General features: G+C 46.3%; 1 protein-coding gene across 1 annotated transcript; it reads right to left on the minus strand.

Annotated features, from left to right (window-relative positions):
* Positions 1–10,695: 10,695 nt before the first annotated feature.
* Positions 10,696–27,128, minus strand: Sft2d2 (SFT2 domain containing 2). The gene is made up of 8 exons (XM_075988470.1): positions 26,981–27,128; positions 21,409–21,495; positions 21,119–21,204; positions 17,232–17,313; positions 16,177–16,212; positions 16,012–16,070; positions 14,054–14,083; positions 10,696–11,486 (listed from the first exon to the last, which is right to left on the minus strand). Exons 1-8 carry the CDS (start codon positions 27,041–27,043, stop codon positions 11,447–11,449), a joined length of 483 nt encoding a protein of 160 aa, XP_075844585.1. The 5' UTR covers positions 27,044–27,128; the 3' UTR covers positions 10,696–11,446.
* Between the last annotated feature and the right edge of the window lie 109 nt (positions 27,129–27,237).

Below are 27,237 nucleotides of genomic sequence, written 5' to 3' on the forward strand. Positions count from 1 at the left end.
GGCTCTTCGACCCCAGCTGCTCAGTGTCTGGGAGTAGAAGATGCCTTGGCTCTTGCTTAAGCTTCTAATATGAGACCCCTGAAAGTCTCCCAATTATACCGCCAACCTGTTAAGCTTCAGTTGGGGAACAGGGTGGAGGGGGGAGAGGTGGAAAAGAAAAGGCCCTCTCCTAATTACTCACTGGGTCAGGTGGGAGCCAGCCAGGCTTTCCCATTGGCTGCCGTGCCTACAGTAGACGTTTAAGAAGAGTACTCCATCCAAATTATCCGGCTTTTATCTTGTTGTACCTGAAGAGGTCTAATCGGTGTATTGAGGACCATTTTCCCGTTAATTAAAATTATTCCAGGCCCAGACTGCAACAATCAGGCAAATCATGTCTGTGTATAAATTGTGGCATGTGGCACCTATAGAAGAGGAGGTGCCTGGGTGAACTGTCCTGATGGAGTCATCCGCTCAACTCCCTCAGCCCTGCTCTAGCAACCTGGACAGATGCAGGGAAGAGTGGTCTATGCTGAAGGTCAAGGGCTCTGTGCCAAGATACAAGCTTCTCTGTGTGCCATGCTCAAGAAACTGAAGTCAGGAGGAAAGAAAAGGACTGAGGGCCTCTTTCTGCTAGGGGGCTCCTCTGGACATCTGCCTCCTGGCTGATCCGGCTCACAGTAATGCCTGAATCCAGAATGCTAATTTCTCTTATCTCCAGTCCTAGTGGAAGGGAGGGGGAAAGTGGTTTGCACCAAATTATTCTAAGAAAAAGTCTGCCCCTCATGAGTGAGAATCAACTTTTTACATCATTAGGCAGACTGATGCTAACCCTTGTTTCAAAAAAAAAAAGGTTCCTTTTTGGACAGCCATGGCCATGCTATCCTCCCAAGGTGAATCCCCCTATTTCCTGAGAGGATGCAGTTAGAAGAAACATTTCCTTTCACCAAAGATACAACACAGTGCTAGTAGTGGGAAGCTGGAAGCCATGCAGGGAACAACCCAAGGCAGCCGAAATACCCCAATCCCCTGTAGAGCCTGGGTGCAGGTTTTTTGTTGCTATAAAAGAAGAATGTCAGAGCAACGGAAAATGAAAGTGGAAAGTTTAGGGAAGAAGACCAAATGTGGAGGATGCCAAACACGAACTAGGTGCCAGCTAAGTGCCACACAGGAGTGATGGAGGAGCAACACTTTCGCAGAACTACCAATCTGAAAGAAAGAAGCAATGGGAAGTAGTGTGATGACCAAGCATGGTAAGAATATGAAGATTGTGGAAAATGGTGACGTGGTGGAGAGAACTGTGCAAGGCATGGTGGGGCACCCTGATTTGATGGTGTGCTGGAGAAAGGCTTCTCAACAGTGACTGAAAGGGACACGGGGAAAGTTGGGAGAAGAATCTCCAGAAAAGGAACCCTAACATGGCAGCCATGACTTGGACCAGGCAGGAGCCTACCAGAGAGCAGGGTAGCAGAACACATTGGTGAAGAGAAGGGTGTGGAAGTGAGGAAACCAAGAGTCTAGCATGAATAGTTAGTCCATTTCCCGAGACAGGGATGCAGAGGGAGATGGGGATTTAAGCAGAGCCAAATTCAGGTTGAAAAAAAATCAGTGTTTCTATTCTATCCTACCTTGCTGCACTGTGTTTATCAGCCATAGTTTTCTTGTGGACTCTTTTTTAATTTTTTAGAGATTTATTTATTATGTATGTGATTGTTCTGTCTTCTGATATGTCTGCAGGACAGAAGAGGGTATCAGATCCCATTATAGATGGTTCTGAGCCACCATGTGGTTGTTGGGAATTGAACTCATGACCTCCAGAAGAGCAACCAGTGCTCTTAACTACTGAGTCATTTCTCCAGCCCTCTGATGGACTCTCTATGGTATTTTAATATAAAATCATATAATCTGCAAATAAGTATCCTTTTTGTGGTTTTTTTGAGACAGGGTTTGTCTGTGTGACAGCCCTAACTGTCCTGGAACTAGCTCTGTAGACCAGGCTGGCCTCTACCACCTGCCTCTGCCTCCTGAGTGCTGGGATTAAAGGCGTGTGCCACCACCACCCAGTCAAATAAGTATACTTTGACTTCATCCTTTCCTATTTATCTTTGTCTTCTTTATTTGACTAATTGCTTTAGCTCAGACTTCAAGACCTTATTGACCAGGAATGTAGACAGTGGACATCCTGATCTTGATCCTGATTTTAGTGAAAATGTTTGAGCTTTCCTGTTTAGCATAATGCTGGCTGTGGACTGGCTGTACACTGATTTTATTATGTTGAGATATGATGTAGGAGGTTCTTCTGATTGTGTGTCGCTTTCATTGGTTGAATAAAGAGACTGCCTTGGCCTTTTGATAGGGCAGCCCTTAAGTGGGCGGAGTAGACAGAACAGAATGCTGGGAAGAAGGGAAGTGTGGCAGATGCCATGAATCTCCAGTCTGAGATGGGCATAGATTAGAATCTCTCCCGGTAAGCCATGACCTCATGGTGCTACACAGATTATTAAAAATGGGTTAGATCAAGATGTGAGCGTTAGCCAATAAGAGGCTAGAGCTAATAAGCCAGGCAGTGTTTTAATTAATACAATTTCTGTGTGGTTATTTCGGGGGTTAAGCTAGCTGGGCAGCGGGACGCTGCCCGCTCCACTTACTACAGAGATATGTCCCCTGCATCTCTAGATTCTCCAGGACTTTTATCATAAAGAGATGTTGGATTAACTGATAAATGAATGTTTTTAATGTGGCACATATGTGCAGTGGAACACCCTTCTGCCATAAAAAGAATAAAAGGCTCCAATTTACAACAAAAATAGATGGAACTGGATGTGTCCACTAAATGAAACAAGTCATACATAGTCTCACTTCCACGGATAATTGTCTGTCCTGAGAGCCTGCGCTCTTCCTAGAGTTCAAAGCTACTCAAAAGGAATCCTTCCTCAAAATGAGTAAATGTAAAAGACAATGAAATAAAACTTGAGTTGATTGATTAATATGTTTGACTTTGCTGAGATGCACATTACCCTTGATAGAGAATTAGACGTTGAGTTAGTAGATACATGGATTGCTGTGGGATATTGTGGTTCTTATTCCTTCCTTACAATTTGCTACATATGTAGAGCCTTGAAACAACATCCTTTGTTATCTCATAGTTTCTACAGTTCTGAAGTCCAGAAAAAGTGTAGCTGGGTTCCCTGCTCTAGGCTCCACATGGTACGGTTAAAGTATATCACTGAGGGTGGGCTTTGAGTTTCAAAAGGCTCACACCATTCCCAGTTGGCTCTCTCTGCCTCCTACTTGCTGGTAAGGATGTAAGCTCTCAGCTACTACTCCAGCACCATGCCTACCTGGTGGATGGATGGATGGATGGATGGATGGATGGATGGATGGATGGATAGATAGATGATGGATAGATAGATGATTGATAGGTAGATGATGGATAGATGATTGGTAGATAGATGATAGATAGATAGGTAGATAGATAGATAGATAGATAGATAGATAGATAGATAGATAGATAAGATAGATGATAGATATGGTAGATAGATGGATGATGGATAGATGATTGGTAGATGGATAGAAGATAGATGAATGATTATAGATAGATAGTAGAGATAGATAGATAGATAGATAGATAGATAGATAAGATAAGATAGTAGATGATAGATAGATAGATGATAGATAGATTGATAGATAGATGATAGATAGATAGATAGATAGATAGATAGATAGATAGATAGATAGATAGATAGATAATGTGACAGAACAGGATGAAGGTGTTACTTCTCTATCTGATGACTTGACTTCTGACTCACAGGCTCAGCAGGGCTCATCGTTAGAGGTGGGGGTGAGGTGATGCACTGTTAATTAAAGTGTACCGTCTAGCTGATACCTGATAGGACTGTCATGTCCTAAGGTACATAGTGGTCCATGTGTCCAACTTAAAGGGCAGAAATTAAAAGGCACGCAACCTGAGCCCACGAGCTTGAGCTCCCCTGAACTGTGCTGCTCCCCAGGCACACAGCAGGCAAAATTCACGTCTGCACATTCAGTCTCTGCAGAAACCTAACACCTCCCTCTCTCTGAGCCAGCGCCACCAGGAAATTAACACCCACCCAGGTACATGGACAGAATTAAGCTGAACAAAAAGACAGCTGCTCTTACCTTTCTTTTTTAATCACCAACACACAGCCCTGGGGATTACTAGCTTTGGGGTGATTTGGGGAGGATTACTCTTTCATTAGTGGCCAGGGTCAGTTCCAATATAATGTCATAGGAGCCTTTTAAGATAACCTTTAGGATAACCTCCCAGGCATCTCTTTCCATGGGTGAAAGGTTAAATTTTGCAAACCACAAGCAAACTCACTACTCATCAGTGGTGTCTGTTAGTTTTCAACAGACACATCACACAAAATTATTTCTGCTCTGAGTTTCCAGGTGTCTAGAACATTATGCTAAATCTTGAGTGTAACCTCTAATAATAACAAGAAGGACTGGGAGCTAGACAAATGGATCAGTAGGTGAGAGCACTTGCTGTTCTTGCAAAGGACCCAGGTTCAGTTCCCAGAACCCCCATGGAGGCTCACAAACATCTGTAACTCCAGATCCAGGGGATCTGGTGCCCTCTTCCAGCCTCTGTGGACACTGCACACGTGTGGCACACATACACACATGCAGGCAAAAGGCCCTTATACATAAAACAAACTTTAAAAAGAAGGAATGAATTCAACTGATCCTCTATGTAACAAAGTTAAAAGAACTTTTTATTTATTTATTTATTTATTATGTATACAATATTCTGTCTGTGTGTATGTCTGCAGGCCAGAAGAGGGCACCAGACCTCATTCCAGATGGTTGTGAGCCACCATGTGGTTGCTGGGAATTGAACTCAGGACCTTTGGAAGAGCAGGCAATGCTCTTAACCACTGAGCCATCTCTCCAGCCCCCAAGTTAAAAGAACTTTGACTCCCCTCTGGTGTAGGAAGTCCTTCTGAAAATGTGTTGCTTTTATTGGTTAATGGATAAAGAAGCTGCTTTTGGCCAATGACTTAATAGAATATAGCCAGGCTGGAAAAGATATATATAGAGAGTAGGCAGAGTCAGGGAGAAGCCATGTAGCCCCGCCAGGCACAGATGCCAGATGGAACTTTACCCTTTACCTGGTAAGCCACAGCCATGTGGTGATATACAGATTAATATAAATGGGTTAATTTAAGATGTAAAAACTAGCCAATAAGAAGCTTGCTCTGTGTCTGCCTTCCTCTGTGTCTGGGTAATGACTGCAGACTGAAACTTCCCTCTTCCCAGAATTCTCATTGTCCCGCCTCTACTTCCTGCCTGGTTGGACTGCCTATACTTCTTGCCTGGCTATTGGCCAATCAGCATTTTATTAAAATACAATTGACAGGGTACAGACCATTGTCCCAAAGTACTTTCCTCCTCCCTTTAAAAAAAAAAAAGAACTCTGAATCTAATATCCTTTGTTCAGCTTTTTGTCCAGACCATTATCCATAACATAATCCATAACATAACATAATCTTGTAACCAACACTCTAAACAAAGATAAATATCCATAATCTATTTGGGGGGTTTGTGGGTGTAGTTTTCCAGGCTACTTCCTGCTGATTGGGGGTACTGATAATCTTATGAGGACCTAAAGAAAGTTTAGAATTATGATCAAGTACTGACTGAGTATCCTGTGAGGCTTGATCATCTCAAGTCTTTAAACTGTTCTGGATGAAGAACTCAGACATCTGCGCCATCCACTCCTATCAGAAATATACTAGCCCACTTGGGTGTGGTCTCTTATGCTATAAATGCAGCTGTAAAACCTGTGCTCTCTCTTGCTTTCAACTCTTGCTTCTGTCTGTTACACTCTGTTCCTGTTCCCTGTTCATGCAGAGGACTGTGATCTAGGACAGTGATCTGCAATTCTCCCCTAAATAAATAACCCTTTATTATATGTAATTCTGAACTAGTGTGGGATTATTTTGTAACTTCCACCATCATTTCAGGATTTCAACTTCTTTACTAACTTTTCCTTCCTGTTGCTATCTCGTCTGTGTTTCTGATCTTCTCATCTATTTTGCTGACCTTTTTCTTTATATCACTCCTTTTCTCTCCAGAAACTGATCTTAATTCCTTGTCTTCTGAGTCGTCCTTTTTCACTAGCAACCTTTTGAAATCTTACCTGGAAGTTTACCTATTTCAGAATCTTTGGATTCAGTAGCTGAAATATGATCTTTTTGAAGAGCCATGGTGTTTTGTGTGTTGGTTCCTTTTAACACTGCTGTGACAGAAAGCTGACATAAAGCACCTTCCTCAAGGAAGGCTCATGGTTTGAGGGGATGCGAAACCATGGCAGTGGGAGCATGAAGCTGCTGGTCACATTGTATTCAATGTCAGAAAGACCAATGCTGATAGTCCTTAGGTCAATTTTAAGCTCTAATTTGCTTGAGAAAAAGACCATATAGCAATTGTGTGTGTGTGTATAGGGGTAGGGAGTTTAACATACCTGCAATGTGTATTACACACTAAGACATCAATTTATATTTGTTTGGCTAAGTGAGTCCCAGAGAAACAGACATGAAAAAGAGACAACACTAGATTTGTTAAAGATCACGATGCTATGTTTATTGGCGAAAAGAAACAGGGGAAAAAAACTGTGAAAGGGAGAGATAGCCCTCTGGCAACACTCTTTCTCTCTGAAATAAGTTAGCAAAAGAAAATATTATATGAAACAGATCCTTAAGATAGATAAGGCAGTGCTCAAAAATGTATTTTTGAATATAAAAATTCAGGTATGCAATCAGTAACATTCAAAATCAACTACAGCTACACAATTATAAAAATGGTTTCATTTGTTTTAACAAAGTGTTTTAAAGTTCACTGTATCGGAACAGGTACAATGTTCTGAAGGCATACAAATTCACCATGAGCATTCTGGATTTGGTTCACTGCTGTGCAGTGTGCCCAGGTGGCCAAAGCCACAAGGATAAGAGTGCCTCCATCATAGGCTTCTGCACGCTCTCACTACTGACTTCACAATAAAATTGAAAAGGACAGGCAGGGCTCAGGGGGCTATTTTCCCCCCTTTCCTTATTCAAGTTAAGCAAACACAATAGAAAAGGCCAGGGAAAAAAACGCTGGACATTTAACAGACAAGAGCCATGTGCAAGAGCCCAAACTTGAGACTTCATTTGATTTTTTTCCCTAATTTTTTAACATAGGGTCTAATGTACTCCAGATCCTCCACCACATATGGCCAGTGCATGCACTTCTAGAGATTGAACCCAAGACTCCATGCATTCTAAGCAAGCACTCTATTGCATGTAGTAGCATTATCTGAGTACACAGCATACATTAGTGTTAGTTAGGATGCCATGGGTTGACCTCTCCCATCTTTAACAGAATCTCTATCTACTGGACCTATTTTTCTTTAGTTTCAGATCAGCCAACCTGCAGAAACTCACTTTGTACATGTCCAGCAGTCAGTTGCCAGCTCCTGCTAGGATGGATGTCATTTTATGTCGTCAGCTTATGTTACTAAGGCTCTGCCACACTGCAACAGAAGCCTGGCATGCTGATGGCACACTTAAGCAGTAGCTACTTCAAGTGCTTCACACTTTGTCACAGCAGGGCTGGAAATGCTCAAGGTGGAACTATAAACCCCACCCTGAACTGAGATCAAACAAACTCCACTGCACGTCCCTGCCTAAAAACACGCAAGATCTCAAAATATCATAAAAGTATGAATGGGCAGGTACTTCAAGATCACATCAGCACCCTTTTCCTAAGCGATTGGCCTTCCAGATACAAAGACACACAGACGTGTGCCTGCACTGAATTTCAGCTATGGCTCCTTCACTTTTAAGTGGATGTTTTCTGTGCACATACTAAACTTAGGGAAAAAAAGAACTAAAAACAAAACCTGCCACAAGGAAGGCCTAGCAAACATCTTCATACTGTTTTTAAACACTGACCTTCCGTTTTTCTTTAATTAGCAGGAAATCAGTTTTAGGCGTGGTTGTGAATGTGAAGTGTATGTAAGTGACTCTAACGAGAAGAGTAGAACAGAGAGAAGGAAGAGTAAACAGAGGGGGGGCGTAAGGTGCCCACCAGAGAGGAACTCCACAGCCCTAGGGTGCACCTCAGTTGCCCAATTCATTCCACCAAGTCTCATCCCGTACACTGCAACACTCATCACCTATGGGGATAGCAAAAACGAGACCCAAACAAGCGCAGCCTCCATGTTTCAGACACCGCCCAGCTGCTAATTATCTACTGCACTAGGGCATTAAAAAGTAATTTTTATATGGAATACATTTCTTGATTTCATTCCCTATTCTCTTGGCCTACAGTGACTATGTGGAAGGAAAGTGGTACAAAGTCACCATGAGAGTAACACAGACACCCAGCACTGCAACCATCTCCACGGTGAAAATGCCGAGCGGGGAGTGGGATTTCCCCTTCTCTAAGACAAGATGCCGGGAGTTGGGGTCTGAGCAGCAGCCAGACAGGGGAGCAGGAGAGACAAAGGCTTCCTCAGGGCTTGGTCTATGAAAAGGGAAGCCTGTCCGTCTGCGAGAGAGATAATTCAGTGAGCAGGAATCCACCTTCACAGTGTCCCAATAGTCAGCCTGGGGCAGAGGGGGCCACGGGGACCCTAAGCTACTCTCCTGGTCCAGAAAGCACAATGGTTCTGAGTGCAGCACTCTACTGACCACAGCCCAGGGAAGACAGCACTCGGACCAGAGGTGTCCCAAACCTGGAAAGCCAGCCTGACTGAGCATCACATTCCTCTCTACAAAGGTCACTCAGCGGTTTTCATCACTCCCCAAACACAGTGGTGCCCCCTCACCAGGCAATGGACTGAGGAGTATGAAGGAGGGGAGAAGAAACAGATACTACCACCAGTCAGCACCAGAGGCCCTAATTCTCCACTTCAGTCTCCCTCCTTAAGTTGCTTCTGATCAATGCTGTTGGCCTGGTACAAGACTTTAGCAGATTTGAAATGGATTTCTTCCTTTCACAGTCCAGTAAAGGCAGGAGAGGAAACAACCAAAGGATAAGACAACTAAAGACGAAATCTGGAAGTCTGGAAGATACTGGAAGACGATCATCCAAAAGCCGCTTAAATGTGTCCAGAGTCAAGCTGCTGCGGCAAACTGGCCACCAGCTGTCGATTATCTAAGACACAATCTCCCACCGAGAGCCTTCTCACTGATGCCCTGCTGGTGGGAGCAACTGAGGCAGCTACTGCTTTATGATGACGGAGGCAGTTTCTCTCGCCTGGCAGTCAATGAGATAATGTACGGCAGATACATTGGTTCAGCAACATACCAATATTAAGTATGCTAAGCAGATCGCTGCCCCAGCATTCATCCCACCAGCGTTAGGGGTCATTGGTTATTGCACAGACCCTCTGCTTGGCTCCCTACCAAGCACTTGATACAGTCATCTGTCCCTGGCATCCTCCCACAATCCAGCACGACTTGTCAGCCCACTATTTTGAAACAGGGAAATTGAGGAACCACATTAGGTAACTTCAAAGGACTCAACCAACATGTGACCGGACCACAGCTCACACCCAGATCTGCCCACATTCACACAGTAAGCTATTCAGCCCTTCTAACATCTTTAAAAGGTACTTGGACTCAAGTCCAGTCACTTAAAAGGGCATGGAGGGGTCAGCCTTTCAGGTGCATGACTCCAGGATGGTTGGAGCTTGAAGCAACAAGCCTAGCCTCATGTCAGCTACGCACCACGGGCACCCTTAAACGCCCCATGTTCCTTCTGACACCTAAGCCCTTCTGAGACCCGAACTGATTCCCAAGACTCCTAGGATATGAATGTGCCTCAAAAAGCCAGAGGGGCGTATATAACCTTCTTTCCTGACTAAAGAAAGGCTGAAGACCTCACAGGTACCTTAGTAGCATGGAAAGAATCTGGAATGGCTGGGCTGCCCTCTGCCCTAATCTGTCTATCCATTCTTCTCCTCTCAGAGGAAAAGACGGAGTTACTAGGCACAGTTCAGCAACTGGCCACACGACCAAAGCGATGAGTGCTCACCGCCTGTGGTCTGGAGGTGGCAGAGCAGAGGTCAGAGTAGATCTGGCCTTGCACAAAGAGCAAAGGGTAAACCTAGATTACCAGGAACTCTGACGATGCCTGGGAAGCACAGAGCAGCTGCAGGTGACATGGGATGGTGGCCATCCTATAGATGCAGAGGGAAGCTGGCAAAAAGTGAGATGGGGGAACAGACAGAGCATGGCACAGGTAACATAGATGCTGAAAGCAGAAAAGGCACAGGCTAGGATGATAAAAACAAGGAAAGGGTTATGAGAGATGACCAGAGCCGTGCCATCATGAAGGAGACTAGGACTCTGGCTTGACCCTCTCACAGCTATGGTCAGGTGACATGGAACCCATCTGAGCCTTGGTCCTTTGACTGTACAGTGAGACAACAATCCTGCTTCCTCACATGGCTCCCATGAGGACCAGATAGGATCATCAACACAAGAACACTGTGTGTGGGGGTAGGCATCAGGCTGAGACATGACCACCTGCGGGCTGGTGTCTTTGCAGTGTCCAGCTCAGGCTTAGTGTCAATGCCGGAGCACTGACCGTCGCTTGGCTGGCATGCCTACTTCCTGCTGGCCCCACAAGGGATCTGTCTTCCCATGCACTTTCCTTGGCCCAACTCCAGTGAAGAACAGAAAATACAATCAATAAAAGTAAACATTTATAAATAATGAAGAAAAATAAACAGAGCAGGGAACATGAGGGTTTTTCACTTTCTGGTGGCTCCTGTCCAAAAGCAAATCGTTCTTTAGGCCACTACTTCACTCTCAATCAAGCAGTGTCCCAAGGTCACAGACAAGAGATGTGGGAGGGGGAGGGCAAGAGAAAGAATCCCACTCAACACTAGAAAAGACATTCCATAGCCAGTTGTGATTGAACAAGACGGTGCAGTCCACAGGAAGGGCAGTGTGCCCAGGGCAGGCTCTCAAGGGTTGCAGGAAGGGCAGAAACACCAGGGATGATACTGTGTGAGGCGGTGACAATGGTTTCCTTGGTGAGGGGCAAATCTTCAAAATTCTGCCCTTCCTGCTGAACCCCTATAATCTCTGCTAGGCCTTCCTGCCACCACCTGGGAATCAGTGGCTCCTGCAGCTTATCTGCTGCTATTAAACAAAGTCTGATCTGCAAGAACTCGGTGGGATGCCATCCAGAGAGGAAAACGGTCACGAGGAAGAGTCCCCTACACTAGCCACAGAACCTCATATTGTGCTACAGACACTGGGGTTTAGGGTTCATGACTGCTCCCATGGGCAACCCTCAAAAATGTCCAAATTGCAAACACCACGTTGCTGCAAGTGAAAGGCACGTGTCTGTGAGACGGAGTCCAGAGGGCATTTACAAGACAGTCCACCAGCTTCCGTCCGCGGCGCTCTCTGCAGACTGCCGTGCATTATGTAAGACACACAGCAAAGCACTTCTTCACAGCATCCCTAGGAAGGAAAAACACGGAGAAGAACGGGACGTTATCACTGCAAAGGCTCCACCATGGCAAAGACCGTTCTTGAGCATTTCCCAGGGTACCGTACTGCCGAAGGAGGAAACTGCGAGGGCAGAACCAACCATTCATCACCTGCAGTGCCAACGTCTCTTAGCAGTTTTCTCCTGGGCAAATTACTGGTCAGGCTGGAGTTTGAATTCTCTCATCTGACAGATGGGACATGCTCACTTATCCTAGGACTAGACCTGGGGAGTAGTACATGCTCGCTGAATTTCTACATCAGCCAATCAGAACACATTGAGATCACCAAGGGGTAGTCATGAGGGCTACAGTGCACTGGCAGAAGCCTGTGCAGGAACACCTCCAGGAGCTCCCTGGCACAGGGAGCTGGGTATCCTAACATTACTGTGCATTAATAACAGGCTCACTTAGTGCCTGGGATTCAGTATAGCTCCAGTAAGCAAAAAGTGGGTGCTCAACAGATAGCTTATCTGTGCAGGTAGACCTCTTCTCTTCCCCCACTGCACCTGGCTGTAAGGAGGAACCCTAAGCTCTCACCCCATCCCAGGTTTGATACTGTGGTTTTGGTGTACAGTGTTGGGGATCACATGAGGTGAGTAAATCCAACTGCCTGAGCAGGCCATGAATTTTAACATCAAAAGTCATCAAGGAGCCATGCGTGGTGACACACGCCTGTAATGCCAGCACTCGGGGAGCTGAGGCAAAAGGACTGCAAGTTTGAGGCCTGCATGGGCTACATAAGAGAATCTGTCTTGAAGACTCTAGTGAAGACTGTCAAGGTCTGCTGCATACTGAAGTCCCAGGAGTACTCTGTAAGTAAAGTAAGGGGGTTTATGGCCAAAATAAGTCCCTTACTGCCAGGTCACACACACTGAGGGTCGGAAAAGCTGGGTAGAGGAGTCCATCTGATTTGTTTAACCCATCTGACAAATTCACTTGGTCTCAACGCCTTTTCAGCTGTATAATCTGCTCTGTGGACACTAGAGAAAACCATTCTAGAAGCCAGACGGAACTCACTGTGGTTCCCTCCCTACTAAAGGAAGATGCATCTGCTCGACACAAAATCTCTTGAGTTCAAAAAGAACTGTAATGTTTCCATCACTCCCATCCTGATCAGTGCTGAACCCCTGAGGAAGGACACTGAGTGAGTCCAGTTGTGTGGGTAGCTCCAGCTATACGAAGCTCTGGTCATTTAAAAAGGAAGAACCCACATTTTCATTTTGTGCTGAGCCCAGTAAATTATGTAGGCACTTTAGGGACCTACGAGATATGGTCAAACTATTGCCAAACAGATAAATACTTCATTAGATGCTCAGATGTAGCAGACCTTGGCTTATTTCAAATAGCAAGCCAGCTCCTGGGAAAACCCTGCCCATATTCTTCTGAGAATACGTCCCTCCCAGCCCCAAAGGCAGTATTTCACAACTGCTATGTCCCTGTAATATTCCCGTGCACACAGGGACGCTTTGTGGGCTTGTTAGCTGCGCTCCCCAGCACATTCAGAACACTGTCAGCAGCAGATCTGGAATGCGGAAGACATGGCGTCCCCCCTCTTTCCCAGTCCCTGCAATTTTTCATTTCCTCAGCACAATTATGGAAAATATTTTTATTTAGTAGATTGAGAAAAATAAAATTAAGTGGCTTCATTAGAATGGAATCAGAGGCAAAGGTCCTATGACTAAACGAGAAAAGCCCACCATCAAAAGTGGTTAATAAATAAACGCCCAGCCTCTGGGGACAAACCAGCCCCACCCACCCCACTTATCAATGTCTCATCTGAGGTCTTGGTGGTCAATAAAGTCACCAAGTTCACACTGCTAAATAGGAGGCGCTGGTGCTCTAGAGTCCTGGCCCTGCTTTCCCTCTAGACTTCTGAAACCTTTCCTGAGTGAGCCCCTGCAAGAAAACAGGCACTAAGGACCCCAAAGCCCTTGTTTAGTTACACTAAATCAATCACCTTTCAAACGACCACTTCAAAGCTACAGAGTAAAGGCATATTAATATGCATCAGTTCACCTTCTCTGAGTAGAGTACCCCAAACACCAGGAACTCATAGCCTGGCCAGCACATCGCTAGTTGAACAATGAGATCAGGAGAACCACGGCCCTTATCATAGTAATCTATCAAGCAGATGCCTGACCTGGGCCTATCTAGCTCAAGGAAGTTTAGTACAGATAAATAAAATAGCATGCACTTTCTGCAACTAAACTAAAATCTCCAAACCAAAGTCCATATGCAGGAGCTTGAAAGATGGCTCAGCCATTAAGAGCATTTGCTGCTCTTCCAGAGGACCCAGGTTCAATTCTCAGCACCCACATGGCAGCTCACAACCATCTATTAGTTCCATTTCCAGGGGATTCAACAGCCTCTTCTAACCTCCACAGGAAATGCACACATGGTACATAAATATATGTGCAGGCAAAATACACCTTAAAATAAAAATAAATATTTTTAAAAAAATTAGAAGTCCTCCTATGTAAACACATCGTGGGTCACAAATCAAAGAATCCCTATTTCCAAATACAAAGTTAGTCTTACCTTGCATATGGTATGAAGGAAAGGCTATACCTACAAAGAAACGCAAAGATCAAAGTGAATGAAGGGAGCAGAACCCCCCCACCAGCAGAAAGCTTCTGAAACTCTAGGAGCACCCAGTGATTTCTACTGGCCTGTATACATTCACACATCACATAAACCTCTGCCCTGGAAGTAGCCTTGTGGCAGAGAATGGCGCAAAGGGGCCATATAACAATTACCCCTCTGACTCCAGCCTTGCCTGTGGTACTGCTTAACACATGAGCCAGCAGTGACCACCTGAAAAAGGCACATTCCTGACGCCCATATGGCATCAGAGTCCTATTGTCAGAAACTGCAAATGAAACCCTCATCAGTTGTGATCTAATGCTTTGTAAGTTCGCAAAAGAATTTATTTAACTTCGACCCAGGTGGGGTCAATGTTCTATCTGCTCCACTAAGTTAAAAAAAAAAAGCCACTACCTACCATTCTATAGATGAGAGTATACCCTGGCACAACACTTCAAGAACCCAAGCCACACTGCCTATAAGAAAACCGTGCAGGGGAAAGACACCTGCCCTGTGTGTCAGTCGGGTGTAAGTTGGTCAGACTTAAGATTCAGTTCAAAGGGAATCACCATTTTCCAGTGCCCAGAGGAAGGCTGACTCCTTGGAACTGGCTTGCAGTATTTGTAGGTACCAATTTCTGCACCCAGAAGAAAGCCAGAGCAGAAACACAAGCCATCAAGTCAGGCCCTTGTAGTACCTACTGGCAAAATGTGTCTCCTATTAAAACGCACCATTCTTCCCCGCACCTCCCACTTTCCATGTGCACACGCTTAACTTGTGAACACGGTGAAGTCTGAAAGGCAGTTTGACAAGAGTATTTTTTCAGAAGGTCAAAGTTCCAAAAGGAAGATGGGATCAAGCTTACACTCCCATGATCCATTTCTACTAGCTAGGTGCTCACCAGCCAGGAGCTTATTCAAAACGCCCAGTCTCCCTTTTCTCTGTATTCTAGCAGACATTTTTATCCCCAATAGCACTGACTGGAACTATTCTGCCGGCCATCAATACTCATGGATTGGACTTTCAAAGCAACACAGAAATGCCTCGGATGGGATACGTGCCACCACACATCTCCCTTGGGTGTTACACAGTTTTAAAGAACCAAGAACCTACAGTTGCATTTATGGTTTTAAATAGTCATGTCTTGGGCTGGAGAGATGGCTCAGAGGTTAAGAGCACTGACTGCTCTTCCAGAGGTCCTGAGTTCAATTCCAGCAACCACCATCGTGGCTCACAACCACTTGTAATGAGATCTGGTGCCCTCTTCTGGCCTGCAGGGATACATTCAGGTAGAACACTATATACATAATAAATTAATTACTTTTTTAAAAAAGCCATGTCTCTGGTCACCTTTTTACTACACTTGGCCTCTGGGTTACAATCTCCTAACCTTCACCTAAAATTTCTCAAAGCCAGCCCACATCCAGTGAGGATGCTGACCCTACATCCACACGGATTTTCATTTCCCCAGCTACTGCTCCCTCAGCTCAGCTGACAATGCCCTCGTTTACCTTCTACAGAAAGGTCATTCCATCACAATCACCGATTTTCCCAGCAGCATCCTTCTCTACCTGACTCCTGGCCTCTTTTTACCAGCCTTTATAATAACTGCACTTTCCGGACGTGAGGAGCTGAGTAACAGTTGTGTATCTCACAACTGACCGTGAGCTCAGCAAAAATGCTGTGGTCTGAGGCCTCTGTGACCACTCAAGACCACTAATGCAGTCTATTGGCAGTGGGCCGAGTCAACTGGCTGCCTTCCGAAGCCTGACTTCTGTTGCCTTACTGACAACTTCAACTCAAGAGCTTCTGTTTTCCTAGCCTTCTAACCCACAACACACGGGTTTTCTCTCCTTTCCCACCACAAGTCAAAGGCGGGGCTGGGGGTGGGGAGGGACACTGGTGTTACTTACCACGTCAGGGCCAAAGACTGCAGAATGCAGAAGATGAGCGCTAGTGCGTTTTTATGCCACTATAATAATAATAATAATAAAAAAAGACACAGTTACTGGAAAGTGTTTGACAAAGAATATAAACCAAAAAGGTCACGGTCACAGAAGACTAAAGTTCACACTTACCCAAAAGGCAGAACACAGGGTAAGTGCAAAACACAACTAGAAGAGAAAACACTCATTAATACAATGTGGTTCGAAGCATTTAACTCATCCGAACAACCGTGTCTGTGTCGAGAAAAGGGACCCAATTCTACAATAAAAACGCATGCAGACTGGAAAAGGCAGGCTGTGCTTCCACATTTAAGCTCTCCCTAAATGTCTGCAAAGAAAAGCACATTCTGGATCAGTCATTAACTTGTCAATCTTCTCATTCAAGACACGAAAGTCAGCTGGCCACAACCTCTCTCCGTAACCTCACAGAACAGAGGTCAACACGAGCGAGCTGTCGGTTGCACAGCCAGGAAGCTGTGATCTGTTTACCTGTCACCTGACACTGCCCTGTGTCCTTTCCTGGAAAGTCTTTCCACCAGAGTTGCCAGGCCATCTATACCTGAAGCTGGAAACAAGCCACTGCTCGCTCCGGTCCCTACCATATCTGTCATCATACTGCTCTCTAATTCCCTAGTTAGTGTGCCCGGAACTGTCCAGCACTGCACTCTCAAAGATGCCAATAAATAGCAAACACAGCCATGGCCTTAGGAAACACTCTTGTGTGAATGAATGAGAGACGCACAAACTAAACTAAAATTACAAGCATGCCAATCAAGCACAAATCTCACAATACTGATGATTATGCTTGGAATCTAGAGAATGGGGTCTGGAAAGATTTGACAGATACATGGATAACTAGGTCAAAAAAGAAAGAAATATTCTGGGTTGATGGGATAGAAATAAAGTCGTCCAAGTCAGGCGGTGGTGGTGCATGCCTTCAATCCCAGCACTTAGGAGGCAGAGGCAGGCGGATCTCTGAGTTCGAGGCCAGCCTGATCTACAGAGTGAGTTCCAGGACAGCCAGGGATATGAGGGGTGGGGGAGAAAGAAAACCCTCCAGTCTATAGTGAAGCAGGCAGGTAGTAGCCCCGTATGCATAAGACCATGTTTAATTCCCAGGATTAAAAAGGAAAAGAAAAGGCACACCCCAACCTATAAAGCCTATGGGGAAAGCAGTCTGCCCTTACCAGCACCAGGATTGTGGCAATCAGACGTGTAGGCTCAAACATGCGCTTCAGCTGCTTCAATGGCCCCATGAGGAAGGCGGTACTAAGAGGCAAACACACACAAGCCATTAAGGTCAGAACAGAGGAACCAGCCGCCTCCCCAAGAGCTCCTGCGGCAATGACAGGAGTAGTATTAGCACAAGCAGCTCTTGCCAGGCACTGGGCTTGCAGGTCTTTTGTGCACTGCCCTCATTTAGTCCAACAAGGACCTATGAAGTAGAGACAATTAGTGCACTCGTTTTAGACAGGAAAAAAAAGCTCAAGGGATTACATAACCAAGGTCACCCAACTAATATAAGAGCAAGGCCGACACCTCTCTCTCTCTCTCTGTCTGTGAGGGGATACACTGCTTCCTTGACTATATACCCACAGGAACAAACCAAGAGCCCAGATTTAAGAAACACAAAGCACATCCTTCAGGTTTAGAATGCTTACATTCGAAAACAGAACGCTTCTCTTCTTTCATACTCTCCAGGAATTTTAGTGATGATAAAGTAACATCTACTACAATTGAATGCTTGCTAAATGTCAGGTGTTCAGACAGTACTCATTTCAGCCCCTCAACCACTTTAGATGGGTGTTTCTGTTCCTCTGTCAGAGACATGGAAGTGAGAGGTTAGCTAACCGATCTGAAATCACACAGGGGAATCCAAAAAGCTCGTGTTTAACCCACACCTATTCTAAAGGCACCCTTTGCGTGAATTTGTATGAAGGACTCCTGAGAGGCAGCTAACGGAAGTGATCACAAGGGAGGCAGATACACACACCTAACACAGCATGGATAGGTACCAGGCTTCTTCAGTCACGTGAAGAAGTACTGCCCAAATGATAAACCATGGGAGTTCCTTACAGCTGGCACTCACTACAAGGGATGGCAGATGACATTAGCTACTGAACATTCAATAAAAGGCATATTTTGTTTTGTTTTTGTTGTTTGCAATGGTCTGCCCCTCTTTGAAGTAAAGCTGTTTTCTGAGCTCAAGTCTCCAAGCTCAGAGACTCTTTGCGTGTATAAACAGACTAAGCAGCAGATTCAAGACATGCGTGTACAAATAGATTCTGTGTAAAGTCGGAAACTCCTTGTAAAACCCAGAAACAACAGTGCAGCCCTCCCTGTTTCCCTCAGCTGCGCTATGGCTATGGTGCCTGTCCCATTAAGAACTGCCAGAGGTTCTTCCGGAGTAAACAACATACCTGTATAATTAGGCTCAGGCTGTACATTTGCCCCACACTGTGGGCCCAAACCAAACCCACAAAAGCTAGTGTCTGAGAAAGCTTCAAGGCAGCATCAGTCACCACTACCTGTGCTGTCACGGAAACACAAATACCATGGAAGGAGCCCTGGAGAGGAGGTCGCCAGTTCCAGGAAGGAGGTGGTAATCAGCAGAGCTTCACACAAGAGGTGACATTAGAGGCAGGACTTAACAAATAAGCAAGTTGGGAAATGAGAAATGACAAAGGGGGATCAGAGAGATGGGCAGGGCCGCAGACAAAGAAAATGGAGGGGAAAGAAGCTCAGAGATGCCGAGAGACTCAGAAGCACCAAGTTAGGATTCCACCTGCAGAGGAGGCAGAGAGCCACATGGCGGGGAGGGCTCTACACAAAGGTTCTAGAATTCAGAGGAAAAGAGCCTGGGGAGAGGTACAAAGGAGGGGAGTATGATGGTGCAGCTGAGGGAAGGAGGAGATGGACGAAGCTAAGAAGAGCCCAGGTACCACCTTTGCTAGGAAACCGCTTCCCTTCATGTTACCGTCTGTGTCACTGGCTCGCTGGTGAGCAAATTCCAGTGTGGCAGTGCTTACTCAGTGAGTCCAAAGTCAATCAGCAGTGCCAAATGGCCACAGGAATGAGAAAGAAAGCCAAGTAAGAAAGACAACAGTGGGCTAGGGAGATGGCTTGTACATGGAAACCTTTTGGAGGCTCTTGTCTTTGGGCACCATTTTCTAAACAGAGGCTGCTCTTAGTTTCCCTGCTGCCCGACCTGAATAATCACACACAAACTATATTAATTACAACACTGTTTGGCCTATTAGCTTAGGCTTCTTATTAACTAACTCTAACATCTTAAATTAACCCATTTCTATTATTTTATATTTTACCACGAGGCTTGTGGTTTGTTACCTTTTGCTTCTTGGGCAGCTACATGGCGTCTGCCTCCTTCGGCAGCAACATGGCGTCTCCTCAACTCCGCCTACTCTTTCTATGTTCAGATTTCTCACCAGGCTTTACTCTGCTAAGCCATTGGTCAAAACAGCTTTATTCAAAAACCAATAAAAGCAACATACACAGAAGGACATTGCACATCACTGCCTGCTCTAGCAGAGGACCAAGGTTCTCAGCATCCACATGGTGGCTCACAACTGTTATCTAAATCCAATTCCAGGGGATCTGATGCCCTCTTCTGACCTCCATAGTGCTGTGGGATAATGCTTTTGTACACTGTAAAGAGTTGTCACTTGTATTAGTTTAATAAAATGCTGATTGGTCAGTAGCCAGGCAGGAAGTATAGATGGCACAAACAGACTAAGAGAATTCAGGGAAGAGGAAAGGCAGAGAGGCAGTCACAACCAGATGCAGAGGAAGCAAGATGAGAATGATGTACCAAGAAAAGCTTAAACATGGCTAAACATAGACAAGAATTATGGGTTAAATTGTATGAGCTAATTAATAATAAGCCTGAGCTAATGGGCTAAACAGTTTATAGATATAAGCCAGTATGTGTTTCTTTGGGACAGAATGGCTGTGGGACCGGGAAGAACAGAAACTTCCATTTACACCTCAGGCACCAGTTACATATGTGGCAAACAGATATACAGGCAGGTAAAACATTCATAAACAAAAAAATATAAATAAATTAAAATATTTAAAAAAAAGAAACAGAAAAATGGGGCTGGAGATAAGGCTCAGACGTTAAGAACACTGGCTACTCTCCCAGGGGTCCTGAGTTCAATTCTCAGCAATCACAAGTGGCTTACAACCATCTACAGTGAGATTTGGTGTTCTCTTCTGGCCTGCAGGCATACATGTCAGAACACTGTATACATAATCAATAAATAAATGCTTTTTTTAAAAAAAGAAAAGAAAAAAAGACAACAACAACTGAATTATTATGGCTGAGTTAACATAGGGAAACTTGGACTCCTGGAGCCCTTTCCCCACAGGACTCTGAAGCCATTTATAGAAACATGGGGAGAGAGAGGGTAAGGGAAGGAATGACTGCCCCCTTAGGTTCCTGAGGTTCATTCTAACAGGGCCAGGCCAGCATTTCCCACCAGAGGCAGGCCTGGCATTGCCTGCACAGGTGTAGCTGAAGCACCCAAGTAAAGGAGGTCAACTCGGGGTGTCTGTGCACTTGACGTAGGCAAAATGGCTGACCTCCCCTGGAAAGCACCCATCAGATGTCCTGACACAGGAGCCTGAGCCTCGAGCCCAGGATGGTCTGGCACTACATAATAACCAGTTCCCAGTCTCACAGTCACTTGCCTGCCTGGTGGCTTTTAGAAGCAGTGGCTGCATCCAGTCTCTGAGGGCAGGGAAACCAACACAGGGAGAGTTGGCCATACCGTGTATCGTGGGGATAGAGCACCAGCGCTCTGTGCTGTAGTCCCCCACATGTGAACAAGTGGTCACACACTTCCTGCTTTCTCCCAGGGGTGAAAGGTAAACCAACATATAGGATGTTTTGAAATAAGAGGATATGAATGTGATCTGTGCCAACTGTCTCTCCTCCTCCTTTCCAACTCCTTAAAGATATGAAGCATTCATCTTCCCCCTCCCTCAAACACAATGGATATTTTATCATCCAATAAACAGCGAGGTTGGAAAAAGGAGAAAAGAGAAAGCTTACCTCCCAATTGATGCCATGTTACCCAAGGTGTAAAACACTGCAAAGAGGCTCAATCCTTTCCTGGGCACCCACAGCAGGAAAGTACCCTAGAGGGGGAACAATAGGACACGTGTACGTAAGCACAGCAATGCCACGCCCACCAGAGGCACACAACTGCCCTCCTTGCCTCCTACTGCCCCCACCCCCGTTTTATCCATTCAATTTAATGAAGCATCAAAGAGAAAAGTGGGCAAAAGGAAAAGAATAAAGCAGAGAATGAGGAAAAGGCAGTGGATGGAAGGAAATCTTACCAGCAGTGAGCAGAGGATTCCTATAGCAAAACATGCGATGAAGCCTTTTATTCTGGTGCCCCAGCTCAGCGTTGATGCCTCCACAACCTGCAGTTTCAAAACAATTACGTACATACATGCACGTTTAGTGAAAACGAAGAAAACTCACAGTTGATTCAGAAATGGTCTTAAAGGCCAAGAGAAATGGTATTTAGAACTGGCAAGACGGCTCAGCAGGTAAAGGGACTTGAAGTGCAAACCTGATGACTGAAGTTCCATCACCACAAACCACATAAAGGAAGCAGGAGAGGAGTCCTGCAGGCTGACCCCGGCTTCCACACCAGGGCTGCCCACCTGCATTTATACACATACATAATAAATAAATTAGGAGGGAGGGAGGGAGGGAGGGAGGGAGGGAGGGAGGGAGGGAGGGAAGGAGGGAGGGACCAAAGGAAGGAGGGCCTGGATCATTGGAGAAGATGAGGGCCAGACACTCAGGCAGTTTGGTCCACTGGCCATGCTTTCTCATCTCTCCTACCAACTGCAGAAGTTGCCGCAACATTCCTGGCACTTCAGAGGGAGAAGGCCCTCATACTTACATCATGCCAGCAACAGCTAAATCAGTCACAGTTAGCCAGATCCTAGCTAATTAATCGCTATCCGTTCATCTTGACTCTCAGCACAATTAATGCTTCCTCTACATTAAGTCAAACTTTCCAGGGAAACTACTAATACAGAAGAGCTGGAGAGCAGATCTCAATGGCCCTTTCCCACGTCAAAGATGACAAGTTACTGGGCCACAGGCCTTTCTAGGCTGTCCTTAAGATGCGGGAGGGCTCACTGCCCACAGATGGACACAGGAAGCTGCCACTGAGAGATCAAACCCAATCAGCACAGCCAGGTCCACATTTACACACCTAACTAAGCTCCCCTTATATAGGCAGCTCAACCTCACAAAGCAAGAAAGACCGCCTACTCCACTGCCACCCAAACTGATGGAGGAAGGCAGGGGAGCAGGACCACTCCCTTGGCCCTAACTGGCCCTGGCTCAGTGACTTGTTTCCAACCTGTCAAACCAGAAGCTGGAAGAGACCAAGAGGCTCCCGAGGTGTAACAACTACTATCCGGAAAGGTTTAACCTCCACCTGAGAGAAGATATGTAGGTCACTGAAAAAACGGCTCTCTCCCCACTTCCACAGAGTCCCCGTGAGACTGCATCACCACACATAGGAACACACTGAGTACCTGCAGAAACCTGGCACAGAGTGTGACCCTGACGAGAAGGCACATTTAGGGATGGGATAGGCTAGGGTGTAGCTCAATGGTACAGTCCTACCAGGAGCAAGAAATTTGGGTTCCATCTCCAGCACCTCAAAAGGGAGGCTTGCAGCAGAATTTCTAACTACATTCCAGATATTTGCTCTTACACCCAGAGAAAAGTGTAGTCCTCGACCCTCATCAAGGAAACTTCTCTTTGCAACAGACAGAAACCATTACAGAAAACCATACCAATCAAAATGCAGAGTGGAGGAGGCCAGTACCAACAGACACATCTAAGACTCAGGGGTCACTGCGGATAGAGGGGGCAGAGAACAGGGAGCCTGCTGTAAGATTATGTCTCCTAGAAAAGTCAGAAGCTACACCCTTAAAATCTCACTAACACAACTGCCTAAACATGACCTGAACAAGGACAACACCAACAGACCTGCTAATGTGGAAGGGGGAAAACCTGAGGAGCTTCAACAGTAGGCAACTTCAGGCAACTAAGGAATGCTGGGAGCAGGACAATGAGTCTTCCCCAGGGAAGAACACACCAACTGGTTATCCAATACCAAATGGTCAGCCCTGAAAACATATACATACAAGCAATATTATAATTGAGCACATGGTATTTATGTATGTAGTAAGACACACAACAATAACAACAAAACAGCAACAGCAGCAGCAACAAAAGAAGAGGCCATGAATTTGAAAGCGAACAGGGGGGTGAGGTAATATATAGAAGGGTTTGGAGGGAGGAAAGGGGAGGAGGAAATAACACGATTGTAATCTCTCTCCACATATATGTGCGTGCACATTCATTCCTTATACTTAACATATATAATTCATATATTTTATATATATATTAAAGAGGAGGAGGGCATGCACCACAATGTTAGGACCTGACAACTGAGCCCTGTGTTTCCAAGCAGAGGTTACTTGTCCACCTTGAAGAGTCTGTTTCAGTTCCCCCGGCTCTAAAGTAACCATAGGATGTTGTTGCCAGGATTCACCAGGCCCTGGACAATCAAGTTAGACCTCTTCTGACTAATCCATGCAATTCCCACCAAGCACAGAGGCAAATGAACAGCTCCCACCCTTCCACCCATGCATGGGCCTTGCCAAGGTGGAAACAACAAGCCATGTGAAGGAAAAGGGACAGAGCAGCAAGGAAACTACTATCACGGCACCAACAGCCGTGCTCAGAAAGGCCAACCTTGTTCTGCTTAGGTGGAGAAACTGTAAAGTATCAAAGCTGAACTAGTCTTGACATTCAGAACATTCCAGAGTCAGAGCAAGACAGTGAGAATCATGCCTTTGTAGACAGTAAAATCACTGACACGAGACAGCCATCCTCGTTAGCAGAGGAATGAGCATCCCTGCCTGTCGTGTGGGGAGGCTGGGTTTGTTCCCCATGGACTGTGAAACTAGCACTAGTTATTTAGGCGAGCAATGGTGGAGGCAAACAATCCCAGCACTCAGGAGGCAGAGACAGATGGATTTCTCAGTTTGAGGCCAGCCTGCTCTACAGAGCGAGTTTCGGGACAGTCAGGGCTACACAGAAATACCCTATCTCAAAAAACCAAAAAGAAAAATAAAATCACTGGCCAGAGAAAGCATTTCTTCCCGAAGCATGATTGTGCTTTTTACCCTCAGATACAAGAGTGACACTGTGTTCAAGAAATGTCTCAGGATGAACCCATCTAAATGCTACCTTTTCTTTAGCAGGGAGGGCAGGGAGCAGAGATAATTCGTCACCAAGTTTTCCGCCGTAAGTGTGCTCTGACACTTGGTCAGGGAAAGAGGAGGAAGCTTTGGTTCCCCTTCTTCTAAACGGATTTGGTGAAAGGAAAGACTTTTTGTCGATTTGTGAAAGCAGATTCAGTTGACGGAAAATCTCTCTCTAGGCTGTAGTTTCCGAACTCTGCTAGCAGAGCTTTTTCCAAAACCAACACAGCTAAAACAGTACCTGGGTAGACCCTGAAGGGAATGCAGGGAATCACAAGCTGTCTCACTAGCAGCCATGCACAAAGGGCCCTTTGACTCCAGGATGGAGAAGGCAGAGGGATTCTTGCCAAGAGCCATTGTTAAAGGACTGTCCAGGCAGATGGGACAGGCACCCGGAGGTGAGAAAGGAACGCTGCTGTATTCCTGCGCGTTATGATCAGACACCCTCAGACCTTCCTGGTCCCAAGAACCCTTCCCAGAACACACAAAGTCTATTCTTTCAGGAAGGGCTCCACTGAAACCAGGACTTGAGAGTGTTTATGATGACAGGGTATCAGTTAGAAGACTTATCATAGACGGCTTGTGACTAAGAGACCTGCCAACTTTACAGCTACCTGGGAAGGACAGAAGAAACAAGACATACTTTCATAGTTAGCATTAAATTATAAAATGTTTTCTAACTTTTCTGGCACCCTCTTCAGGTTATATAACTGAAAAGACTTGATGGCAGCTTCATCCAGCTAACCACACAAACAGGAACTTCGCCACAGAATCCTCCAGTTTTTCCAGGCTCAAAACCATGGAAAGTGTGACCACATTAGTTAGTACTTAACAAGAGGCGGGACCTAGTAAGTGATTCCCAAGCCAGAACATCCCTGACAAGGAGCCCTATTGGCTACAGGAAAGTTCCTAGAGTTGGACACCCGGCAGTGCCACACAATGACGCACACCAACAGGAATCTTAGGAGGAAAGAGGAAACTGGCGATGTTTTCAAACAAGAGCGAAGCCCACGGTCCTTTAAACAGATGGAAAATGTGGTGCTCTTAAGAGGAGGTTAAAGCCCTTCACTGTCGGCACACAGGCACTCGCCATGTGGGGGTAGGGGGCAGGGTTGGGGGCGGACTTTGTATTTGTTTTCAAATGGTGCTACCCTAGCCACGCCTGGAGACCCACCCACTCCTACAGAGGGACAACACCCCAAGGCCAGCACTACACCCAGCGTCTCCCCTTCATCCCCAACTTTGTAAAACAGCTTGTTAACGTCTATGGAGTTTATCTTTACATGACCATGAGGGTCGACTAAGTCTCAGGGCTTCCTCAGGCTTCATCGTATGAAAGTTCACAAGAGGCCAGAAATTTTAAAATTAAAAAAAAAAACAAAACATAACTACTCGTTTTAATTCTAATGATTGTGGAGAGGCTGGGAAGTTGCAGGGCCAGAGTCGAACAGCAACTAACCTCGGGCTATCATATCCTGCCCACCTGTTATTTATTAACACAACCCAGGCTTCCACAAACCAGGGGCTTTAGAGCCCCAACAGATAGCCTCGAGAGGACCTGCAGCTGAGGGTCCTCCCCGCTGCTCTAACCACCTACTTCGTGTTTCCACGGATCCATTTAGCAAGTACCTTGACTTAGTACTTTGTCCTGTTACCATAAAACCTTAGCCAACTGTTGTCCTATTGAAACACTGAATTTGCAGTAATCTGAATCTGTCCCGGGGCCACTGTCGCTCGTACTTGGCTTCAAAATAAACTTATCCCCTTTGAGGTGAGGTTGTGTTTTTGCAAAGACAAAACTCAGAAGAAAATCAACCACAAAAGTGAGAGCAGGATGTTGGGAAAACCACGAGAGACCCAACTAAATATTAGAGAGGAACCCGGTTTCCAAAGAAAAGGGGCCATATAATCTTGTTCAACACCCTTGTTTCACAGAAGGGGAAACCGGGGCTAAGGATACACCGAGTAAAACACTATTCTGTCTTGAGAAAGGAAAACGTAAACAAACTCCCAAAGCACCTAAAAGAAGACATTCTCGGTGGCTCTGGAGCTAGGAAGTTTCCGGGCCATCAAAGTCCCACTAATAAAACAAACACTGGCAGTCTTCGGGGTGCTTGGGAATCTCTAGTCTAGGAATGAACCTTGGAGACTCAGAGACCTGGTAGGTCCCTGTCAGCCAGCCGTTCACGGAGTCTTACTACTACTTATGCAGTCCGCATAAGGTCGGGTCTGGAACTCACACCCCACAACAACCAATGCCAGCCCGCGATCCAGAGAGGGGGGCTCCTTTCACCAAGGCCGCCAGCCTCACCCGGCTCCAAAGGGAGAGCCCCGGCCGGCCCAGCTGGAGCGGGGGCGGCGGGGGTGAGGGGTCAGGCCCAGGGGTGCAGGTCAGGCCCACGCTCCCACCCGCACAGATTTCTGGGGTCTTCCTCCAGAGCCTCGGGTTCTCCCGAGAGGAAGTAGGGAAGGGCTCGGGAGCCACGCCCTCTGCAAAGTCCCTGCGCTGCCACCTGTGGCAGTGTCCCGGCTGAGCTCCGCGCCGCGGGCGGGAAGGGAGCAGGGCAGCTTTCCAAGAAACCCTGGCTTCCTCGGCTGCGCTCACCTCGGACAGACCGCTGCGGTCCTCGGTGTCCTGGCCGCTCAGCACCTTCTTCAGCTTGTCCATGTCGGCCGCCAGCCGCCGCCTGTCGCCTTAGCTCCACGGACCGCTCTTCCGGGTGCGCGGCCCCCGCCCCTCCGCCTGCCGCCAACCACGGCGAGCCCCGCCCAGGCACCTGCCCACCTGCCCGCCCGGCATGCCCCGCGCCAGCCACGCCCCCGGCGCCAGCTCCTGGGGTGACCCGGGCCGGACCAGGAGAG

This window comes from Microtus pennsylvanicus, chromosome 10, assembly GCF_037038515.1.
Source record: "Microtus pennsylvanicus isolate mMicPen1 chromosome 10, mMicPen1.hap1, whole genome shotgun sequence".
Classification (NCBI taxonomy): Eukaryota; Metazoa; Chordata; class Mammalia; order Rodentia; family Cricetidae; genus Microtus; species Microtus pennsylvanicus.